This window comes from Henckelia pumila, chromosome 3 (genome assembly GCF_033568475.1).
Source record: "Henckelia pumila isolate YLH828 chromosome 3, ASM3356847v2, whole genome shotgun sequence".
NCBI classification, from domain to species: domain Eukaryota; kingdom Viridiplantae; phylum Streptophyta; class Magnoliopsida; order Lamiales; family Gesneriaceae; genus Henckelia; species Henckelia pumila.
Genome location: NC_133122.1, coordinates 159,544,051 through 159,554,590, shown reverse-complemented (window position 1 = coordinate 159,554,590; position 10,540 = coordinate 159,544,051). Strand labels below are relative to the sequence as shown.

At 36.0% G+C, this 10,540-nt stretch overlaps 2 protein-coding genes across 3 annotated transcripts; one reads left to right on the top strand and one right to left on the bottom strand.

The window, feature by feature from the left end:
- Positions 1-695: 695 nt before the first annotated feature.
- On the top strand, positions 696-2,563 carry LOC140892327 (pentatricopeptide repeat-containing protein At5g59600). The gene has a single exon (XM_073301177.1). It carries the CDS (start codon positions 848-850, stop codon positions 2,417-2,419), a length of 1,572 nt encoding a protein of 523 aa, XP_073157278.1. The 5' UTR covers positions 696-847; the 3' UTR covers positions 2,420-2,563.
- A 1,021-nt stretch (positions 2,564-3,584) lies between these two features.
- On the bottom strand, positions 3,585-6,011 carry LOC140890841 (stress-response A/B barrel domain-containing protein HS1). Of its 2 annotated transcripts, none has more exons than XM_073298957.1 (3): positions 5,885-6,011; positions 4,758-4,912; positions 3,585-3,948 (listed from the first exon to the last, which is right to left on the bottom strand). In XM_073298957.1, exons 2-3 carry the CDS (start codon positions 4,895-4,897, stop codon positions 3,756-3,758), a joined length of 333 nt encoding a protein of 110 aa, XP_073155058.1. In that variant the 5' UTR covers positions 4,898-4,912; positions 5,885-6,011; the 3' UTR covers positions 3,585-3,755. The 2 variants fall into 2 exon arrangements, with proteins under 2 accessions (XP_073155058.1, XP_073155059.1); XM_073298958.1 differs by lacking the exon at positions 5,885-6,011 and adding an exon at positions 5,543-5,826.
- Between the last annotated feature and the right edge of the window lie 4,529 nt (positions 6,012-10,540).

Sequence of the window (10,540 nt, the reverse complement as noted above, 5' to 3'; positions counted from 1 at the left end):
AATACTATTTAAAGTAATTTATTTTGAGCGGAAAAATTAAAGCTTAATTTTTTTTTTTGAAAAAAATCGAATGAAGTGCATAACTTGCTAATTTGAAAACAAAACTGAAAATTATTTTGTTAATGCATTGATTCACTCTGCACTATTAAGAAAATTTGTTAATGGCAGAAAAAAATGTGAAAGAAAAGAGAAAAAATGGTAGAAAACGATAGAGAAGAAGAAATAATTGAGAATATATATCTTTTAATTAACCACGGTTTTATTAAAATTGTGGCTAAATTTAGCTACGGTTTTGTAAAAACCGTGGTTAAATAACCACGGTTTTAAAAAGTCGTGGCTACAATTAACCACGATTTATTAAAACCGTGGTTAATTTAACCATGGTTTTAAAAAACCGTGGCTACTTAACCACGGTTTTTTTAAAAGCGTGGCTAATTTTAACCACGGTTTTATTTAAACCGTGGGCTAAGGTTTGAAAAAATCGTAACTAAATAACCACGGTTTTGAAAAAATCGTGGCAATTATTAACCACGGTTTAAAAAAACTATGATTAATTAACTACGGTTTTTTCAAACCGTTGCAAAATTAACTATGTTTTTTTCAAACCGTTCTATTTAACCACGGTTTTGAACCGTGGCTAAATAGCTTATTTTTTTGTAGTGTCTAGGAAATGTTGATACACGGGAAGAGGGAAACAAAAGGCCATAGAGAAAGGAAAACAAATGATCATGAAATTGGGTTTTAGCGGATTTCAATTCCCCTGCTACTGTTCTCTCCCGCTGACCATCAAAGGAGTGGAGTTGCTGTAGTTCATGGTAATTCATTGTGCAAACATTTTTGCACGTAGATGCACATTCCCTTTTCATACAATGCTTTGATTCTAATATACGCCAAAAATCGAGCCTTGAAACCTGGAAAATCACTTCATGCTCATCTGATAATCAATGGATCTTCTTGTTCTTCCTATATCGCTTCCAAGATCATAGCATTTTATGCGCGGTGCAAGCAGTTTGCTACTGCCCGGAAAGTGTTCGACGGAATTCCCAAGTCAGCGGTGCATGGTTGGGTTGCTCTCATAGGATCATACTCGCGGGATGGCTATTATCAGGAGGCCATGGATGTGTTTGCAGAAATGCTGAGGGAAGGATTCAAGTGTGACAGAATCGTTCTTCCTAGTGTACTGAAAGCGTGCGGGCAGCTTTGTGATCGTAGATCCGGAGAAAATTTACACTGTGTCGTCTTGAAAAGCGAGTTTGAGGCCGATGCATTTGTGACATGTGCACTGATAGATATGTATTCCAAATGTGGGGAAGTTGGAAGGGCCAGAAGTGTGTTCGATGGCATGGTGGAGAAGGATGTGGTGGCTATGAATGCTATGGTTTCAGGATATGTTCAAAATGGTGTTCCTGAAAAAGGATTGGGCTTGATTGAGGAAATGAAACAATTGAGAATGATACCTGATATTGTTACATGCAACACATTGATCTCAGGGTTCTCAGAAGCTAATGATAACACTATGGTCCGCAAAATTTTCCAAATTATGGATGCCAATGGCATTAAGCCTGATGTGGTGACCTGGACGGCTGTCATTTCTGGTTTGGTTCAAAACTTTAGGAACGAGGAAGCGTTTGCTACATTTCGGCAGATGTTGGAAGCGGGTATTTTCCCTACATCAGCCACCATAAGTGGTCTATTGCCTGCTGCTGCTACTATGGCAAATCTGGGGCATGGCAAGGCGATTCATGGGCACTCAGTGGTAATGGGATATGAAGGGGACATATATGTAAGAAGCGCACTAGTGGACATGTATGCTAAATGTGGCTTGATTTCTGGAGCTGAATCATTGTTTTCTAAGATGTCTGAACGGAATTCAGTTGCCTGGAACACCATGATATTCGGCTATGCAAATCATGGATACTGCCATGAAGCAATCGAACTTTTCAAGAAAATGCTGAGAGTGGCAGAAAAAGAAGTGGATCACTTGACTTTCACTGCGGTTCTTATGGCTTGTGCTCATTCTGGGATGGTAGATCTTGGAGAAAGTCTATTCCAGCTGATGCAGGAAAAGTTTCGGATCATTCCAAGATTAGAGCATTATGCTTGCATGGTGGATTTATTGGGAAAAGCAGGAATGATTTCTGAGGCCTATGGTTTCATTCGGACAATGCCTATTGAACCCGATTTATTTGTGTGGGGAGCTTTTTTAGGAGCGTGTAGGCAACATGGATGGGTGGATATGGCGGAAATAGCTGCGAAACAATTGGCAAAGCTGGAACCTGAGAGTGCTGGAAGCAGTGTGCTGCTGTTTGGTATATATATGGATTCGAATAATTTGGGAAATGCTCTCAAGGTGAAGAAGGTGATGAAGAAAAGGAAACTGAGAAGTTTTCCTAGCTGTAGTTGGATTGAAGCGATGTGATATGAAATTCTTGCGTTGCGCTATATATCGTAGGCTTCGGAAATGTTGCTATTAATAATTCACCGTATGAAATGGAATGTCAAATATAACTGGAGCAAATTGCTAGTTGTTGGAACAAATCCATCTTATATTGACAGTAATATACTTGTGCTAGAAAGTAAAGAATATCCTTTTATTCATCAACAAGTCCTGAATCCTTCATTGTCATAAAATCAATCCAGATGATTGCTAAAACTTTTACTTATTTACTAGTAACCGTGTGCCATGTTGCGTGTGTAATGATATACATGAGTATAAAAAAATGAGTAGTGTGGAACATTTAGAGAAAAAAATGGCATGAAAAGAGACTCGGTTTCTCCAATTTTGAATTTGAAGCTGATAAATTGTACGTGGAGAGAAATTGATGTTGATGATCGGAATTATCTAGTTTCGAAATTGAAAAGTGTGTGGAACATAGAGAGGGGAGTGGAAGTCAAAAGGTAATTTTATGAGTTATATATGTAATATGATGTTGGTGTAATTATATCGGACAAATGAATGAGGTTGAAACTTTATAAAATAGTAGAGAGAAACAAAATAATAGCCTTAGAACTAAGGGTGCTATGCTGCAAAATGGGCACACGTTGTATATAGTGACATTACATAATGATGTTGGTTTATTCACGAAGAGGATTATAGGTAGTCACTCAAGTGAGTAGCCAGCTACTTACCATTCAGCAATCGGCAAGGATCACACTCCAAATCTCAGCTGCACTATAAGAAGCAATGACAATTTGAGACATTGGAAGTCAGCTTTAAGAACACAGCTGAGCAGAAGAGCCGGTACAAACAGAAGAATAATGCAAGAAGCTAATACAACTATCAATGAAGGCAAATGAACTGTTAGAGCTGAGGATCGGCATAGGCGAGTAATGGCAGAGGGTCCAGCAGCTCAGCTGAGCACATGCACAGGAACCATATGTCACGATATGAGTTTATATGTCTGTCTTATAGGATCCGAGTTTAACTAATTTGCACCAGACCTCTGATCATACATGATATGAGTTTAATTAATTTCTTCACTCTGAAGTATACGGATTTGTTACTATAAAATCTCATCACGAGCACAAATTGCCTTCTCTTCAATTTCATTAATACAAATGCTAGAAAGAACAAGACAAATAAATTATGATAAGTATTGTTTAAAGATCCATGAAATTGTTGCATTAAAACAGACATCATGTCGCCAAGGTAACAAACAACATATGGTATACATATCCTTATGGCAGACAAATTACACAGCTCAGTTTATTGATAACACGAAAAAAAAGGAAAAGTCTAGATTTAGATAAGCATGTTAATTGAGTTGGACCTTTGTGGGCTTGTAATCAATCACGATGACTTTCTCAAATTGAGGCAGTAACTTGTTTGCATATTCGACATGATCTGGATGAGCAACATATTCAGCAACACCTTCAGTGCTCTCAAAGGTTGACTCAAATATATGTGTAAAACCTTGATGTAAGTTTTCGGCACTCACATCCTTACCCCTGTCAGTTGTCACAATACAATTCAAGAAATACATTCACATCGGCATTCCTGTTTTCATTGTTAAAGCATCTGTTATAACTGATTAACGCCTGGGAAAAGCTTTCATACTTATTAAAAACATTCATTTTCTTTTGTTCTTTATTTGTTTGATTTTGCCATGGAGACAAATTTACCACACCTGGAAATAAAATTCAGTTATGTGCAAAAAAAAAAAATCAAAGTGTGACTTGGGAATTAATCATCCATAAGCATGATTGACACACAAAAACTCAGTGTATAGCAAGAATACATAGATATATACCATCCGCATTTGGTAAGAAGATTAATTATTTTGCAAATACATGAATATTTAACTTTGTCAGAATCGATCATCACAAAAATAATAAATTTTCCCCCAGTTTATGCATATAATGTATCCGTTTTGCCCTCAAATCTTGCTCACACGAGAATGCAGTATGCATCCGCAAACAAAATCATATATGGTCAAACTACCATCTGAGACTTGAAGCAGCAAACACAGAGTAATTTCGAACAAATAAAGAAACGAAACTTACATGAAGGAAGACAATGCAGGAGAGAATAAACACAGAATTATGTGATTATAAATACCAGCCTTTGCACAACTAACATGCTACCAAACTTCATTTTAAATGATTTAAAGGGAGAACATTGCTGCTGCAAAAACAATTAAAAAAGCACATGTTTTAATGGGAATCAAATATTTTTAGTGGAAGCAGGAACAAGTTAAAGTCACCAATGATACTTACTATACATCGTGTGAGAGCGAGAGTGGAGAATGGGGTTTTACCATTGGAATGCCTTCATGGAAGGTACAAGATCAACAAGGTTAGCATATTCCTTAATATATTCTTCGATCTGTAATTCGGATATTCCATCTTTGAACTTTGCAATCAAAATGTGCTTCACTACTCCCTTTGCTTCCTCCATTTCCTAATCAAATCACTGAAACATATGCTTGCTTTATTTCTCATAACATTTAAAGTTTGAAACTCAAAATAAAAATGTATTCAATTGATTTCGTTCTCTGAATCAAATTTCTTTATCTTTGATATCATATGTATTAATATGTTGGATGAATAATGTACAATCAAACATGATTGAGTTAGTTATGATACAAAATTTATTGTTCTTTTAGAGTGATCCAGAGATAACTGAAAGCAATGATTGTACAAGGAAATATCACAATAAGAGGAAAACGAATTTTTTTCCACAGAAAATAAAAATAAATGAAAACTACATTATCCTTTGTTTCTAATATTTTTTTTTAATCACTTTCCAGATCCAAGGGCCTAATGTAAATGGTTGTTTGATGAGGCATCTCACCTTAGATTTGAGATCCTTTATCAAGAAAATCACAATAAATTTGTTTGGTGTACAAGGAGGATAAATGGTGAGCTTTATGAGGCGGATCAAATATTATTTGATTTGCATTCACAACAATCAAACAAGAGCCTAACTCAAACATGTACTAAAAATCACACGTGCACGAATTCGAGATTTTGCTGAATAAAGATCAATAATAACTTAATTAAACCAAATGAATCAAACGTGAATTCGAATTTTAGTGTTGACCTTCGAGTACTATAAACAAAAAGGATCCTATCTCAAGGCTCCGGTTTGACCTCAACTCAAACAATTATTCCAGTGTAGTGTATATAGCTCTAACTCCAAACGGGCCAATCGAACACAGAAACCAAAAATGCAAAAATATATTTTAAAAAAGAAACATAGCCGCAAAATCTAGCAGATTGCTAGAAACGAAAAAAGAAGTATAATTAAACTTGAAAATAAATGAAGGGGGAATGAAACCCATCTTCTAGATCCAATTTAAATAAATATGTAGTTTTGTGGAGATGAGATCAACACTAAATATGAAAAATTCAAATTAATAAAGGAGAGTGATGAGCTGCATACCAAAGATGAAGGGAAGAGGATATGAACAAGAAGGCTGAGGGAGGAAAGAGTGCACTCCTCTTTATTGGCAGTTAACTAGGTGGGTGTGCCACCCATAACTCCTGGACCACATGGGACACAAGATGCCTTTATTTTTTGAAATTATATAAAAATAATAATAATAACTTCAAAGTAGGTCTAATATACCTCATCTGATACGAAGTCCGCGTATGAGACAAGTTATGAAATTCGAAACCTAATTATAACAAATATATTTTTCAACTATAAAAAAAAAAACCTTTTCCCAAACTAAACATTGCATTCAATCTGTGCCATACAAAGTTACTTTTTATGCGCTCCTGGTCCATAACATTCTTGTTTCAATCCCCAAACATCTATAAAGTCTAAACTACCCTTCCCCAAACACACAATATTCACGTGAAGACATCGTCACCTTCAACTAAATTATATTTTTAAATCCCACAACCTATAAAATACCTCGTTCATTGTCGTCGAATCTCTCATTTTCCATCATTTTTTTATCCATTATCATATCTGATAGGATCGAAAAACGTGTGTAGAGGATGGGGGGTTGAATACATAATTTTAAAAATTTTGAGCTACAATAGATTGTTCTTGAAATGTTCAAAAATTAACCGAGCATCGAGAGATTATATCAAGTTTGGTTACAAAACTGTAGTAACCGGATCCCATTTTACAAGATTAATTTGACTAAACATGTTTAGAATTAATAAAACATGATTAAGAGATTTTTATATGATTAAACGGACCAAGAAATCGAATCCAGAATGTCCAAAAATAGTTAGTGGGCTAGCGTAGTTCGGATGGTCCGAACTACAGAGCTTAAAGGGATCGGATGGTCTGAAGTGTTCGGATGAGGCGATGGAGTTCGGAAGCTCTGAAGATTTCGGATCGTCCGAACTGAGTTAGGCCACGCAGCTGTCGAGGTCTCATCACTGTTGGGACACGCAGGAGTTCGGATCGTCCAAAAATGAGATCGGATCATTCGAACTGTGCATGCTGCAACGTGGCTTGCATGCGAGATCGGATCGTTCGATCTCCACCTATAAATAGGACATCCGAGAATCAGATTTCTCACACCAAAATCATAGTTTTTCCCTCTTTTTTGAGTTGTTGGAGCGTTTCTAGCCTTCTTAGGTGTGGTCTAGGGCTTCGACGAGGCATTTCCAGAGTCGTAGCAGTTTTATGCCCAAGTTTTGGGGCATTCGACAGCAAAGGGCTAACGACGGACGGAGGTATACTCGAAATTCTATAAATAGTTTGGTAGTATCTATTAGCTTAGTTAAGGCTTTTAGATATCGTTTAGTGATATAGTAATCTGATGATTATAGGCTTGGACAATAGTGCTGGTGTAGCTTTCCTGATAGAATTAAGGTACGAAAGTACTTTTAGAGATATCCAGACTGAGTATGCATGTATTATGTGTTGCATTGTTTATATGACATGATTTTATCTGCATATTACTTGTCACGATATTATGCTTCATGCATTAGTATATTAAGCTTGTACCTTTGATTTAGTCGATAGTAGGGCTGAAACGTCCTAAAACTCCTACTGAATTTTTTTTTTTTTTTTAACAAAACTCTCTGATAATAAAATAATGAATATAAATATATATATGCCCATACATATATATATCATACTTAAAAATAACTTTACTTAATTTAAAATACATAAACACAATAAATACAATAAAAGTACACACATTCAATTAAATACTTAAAATTAATTACTAAATAATCATTTATAAATATTCCATAATAAAATTCCTAAATTCCATGCATATACTGAAAATCTATAATAATAAAATATATGCGAAAATAAGTGTTCTAGTCTCAACATAAAATTCATCTTAGAGCAATGGTCACGGGTTCTAGCCGCCTGGAAACTCATACGCCCTCGCCGCCAGTCGAAAACACATTATCCTTATTGACATTTTGCTCACCTGCACCATTTAAATCTAGTGAGCCTAGAGGCTCAGCACGTTCTATCCTTACATAACAAAATGAAACCACACACAAGCACACATCATATAAAATACGTGAATAATAATTATACGTGCATGATCTTAAAATTATATGCATATAAACATAAATAAATAATCATACTGCTAAATCATCATGCTATAGCATAATTCATCATACTTTATAATTTTTGTAAAAATAACATATCATGATTTCTTAATTCTCAACAGGTCGTATCCATGTCGGTGACATCATACTAAGCGATTGATCAATCTGTAAACCAACGTACGTGGCGGTGGGGTTTCCACCTCTGTGCTGCCACTTCACCAGCCCTCTCAGCTGGATCCATAATCTCATCATACATAAACATCATTAGAAAGATCACCGGGCCCAGGTATCCCGGCCTCCAACCACATCACTTTCCACCTTCACTTCAACTTCCATAAAAATATATTTTTCTTAACATGCATTTAAACTTATCATAAAAATTCTTACATGATGCATGAACATAAAAATTCTCATTATTTCTTTATTTTCATGAAAATTTGTCCGTAAATATATATTTAATTTATTTTCTTAAAAATCATACTATATATCTAATAAAAATGCATGCATTAATTAAATATATATTTACGGATATTTATTTTTCCAAAGACTTGTTCGAGCTGCTGACCACTTAACTTAAACTCAAAAATTCTTAGACTGGTCTAAAAACCCAAAAGCCCAACCTAACCTGGCCCATTAAGCTTCATAGGCCTCCGGGCCTATGGAAAACTAATGGGCTCATTAAAACATAAATTAGGCTCATCAACTTATTAACTTAAAGTTGAATTAATAAAATTATTAACTAATCATTAACTTATAAATTACACCGATAATATTATTAAACCCGACACAGCTTGACCCAATAATTCTCATGGATCACACGGTCCATGACAAATTAGTGGGCTCACCTCAATAATTATTAAAGCCTATTAAATTAGTCTAATTAATTAATTTAATCGAGCCCAACCCATAATTTATTAACTTAAACTCTTAATTAATTAAAATAAAAATAACCGAGCCCAAATAATATAATCTGGACGCGGAACAAAATAATTTGACCCATTAAAATTTAGACCTGACACGGACCCAAAACTCATGCCCGGCCCGCTCAACCCAAGACACAACCGTACCAAGGCTTTCTCACCTCTCCACCTCACGTGCAGCCCCTTTCCCCCCTTCTACAGCCCAGCTCCGGCCACCCCTGGCCAAAGCGCCGCCGGCAGGACCTCCCCAGGGTCTTGCCGGTCCACCTAGACCAAGCCAAACCCAACCTCAATCTATGCAAGAACCCAGCCGTCCCCTACTTCCCGGACTTGCTGCGCAGATCGCACAGCCACGCCCCCAGCCTTTTCTGCCCTGCTCCGGCCACCACCGGCCGGAGCTCCGACACCTGAACCATCCCATGGTTCAGGGGTGACCCCAGGACCAGGACTGGCTCGAGCCAAGCCTTGCATGGCTCGGCCAAGGGCCTTGAACTCAAGCCAAACTCCCTGCGCGCACAGCCCTATACCAGCGGCTTCCATGCCTGAATCCAGCCACTACAGACCCTTTCCACCCACCAAACCTGACCCTAAGGGACCCTAGGTCGACCCCCTAACAGTAGGCTGCAGACTTGAACAACCATGCATGAAGAACCATGTCAAAACCGAGCCATCATCCTCAAAAACGTGGGTTATGCATGAATTATGAAAAATCTCTTGCAAATCTGAAAAACTCATACATTAACAGATCATTCATGCTTAGAAAACAAGTGTATATGATTTAAATGGTGTTCAAGAATGGATTCGAAACGTGCCTTGAGAATTATTTAGACGAAACGACGTAAACGACGCGTATCGAGCTCGCCGGGACGAACGGCTTGAAAATTTCTTGCCGAAAAACCTCAAGAAAAATCGTGTGTGTTGTGTTCTCTGACATAGAACATGAGAGATGAGGAAGAAGGATGAGGGAGGCGGCTTAGAGAGTTTAAGCGTGAGATAGGGTAAATCTTTTTTTTAAAAAAGATAATATGGGTTTAATAAATAAATAGATAATTAAGATAAATATATACTCTAAACATATAGAATTTTAAAACTCTTAAATACAATATAAATTTGATGTTTAACCTTAAATACCGAAATTATAATTAATGAGATTTTTAAAGCTTAATAAAAGTCATTAAAATGACTTATCTTGGGTAAAAACGGACCTATAAATATATATATATATATAAACACTATAATTTTCTTGAAATAATACCTTAAAATAATATTTTAAGGCTACTAAAAATTTCATAAAATATTTTGGATGAAAACAACATCTCGTCCGTCCACTGTCCCGCCTACGTGATCATAAAATAATTTTTTTCAAATAAATTCATAATCATATCATATAAATTTAAATGCCGAAACAATATTTAAAGCATGAAAATAAATCACATAATTCACATACTAACTCATAAAAATAATTCAACACATTTTCACATTATTTTAAAATTATTAAATCTCCTAGTTATGCATGCGGATTTACGTGACGAATTTTCGGGCGTTACAATTCTCTCCCCTTAAATGAAATTTCGTCCTCGAAATTTGATTTAACTTAATCGTCTAATAACATATGACTAAAAATTTTCCATAACTAATTTTCA

Excerpts from the sequence above, each read along its gene's own strand:
- LOC140890841 (XM_073298957.1), bottom strand. The coding sequence starts at position 4,897 with ATGGAGGAAGCAAAGGGAGTAGTGAAGCACATTTTGATTGCAAAGTTC. Across the intron at positions 3,949-4,757 it reads TCCATGAAGGCATTCCAATG|GGGTAAGGATGTGAGTGCCG; the intron begins GTAAAACCCCAT and ends GACAACTGACAG.
- LOC140892327 (XM_073301177.1), top strand. The coding sequence starts at position 848 with ATGCACATTCCCTTTTCATACAATGCTTTGATTCTAATATACGCCAAA.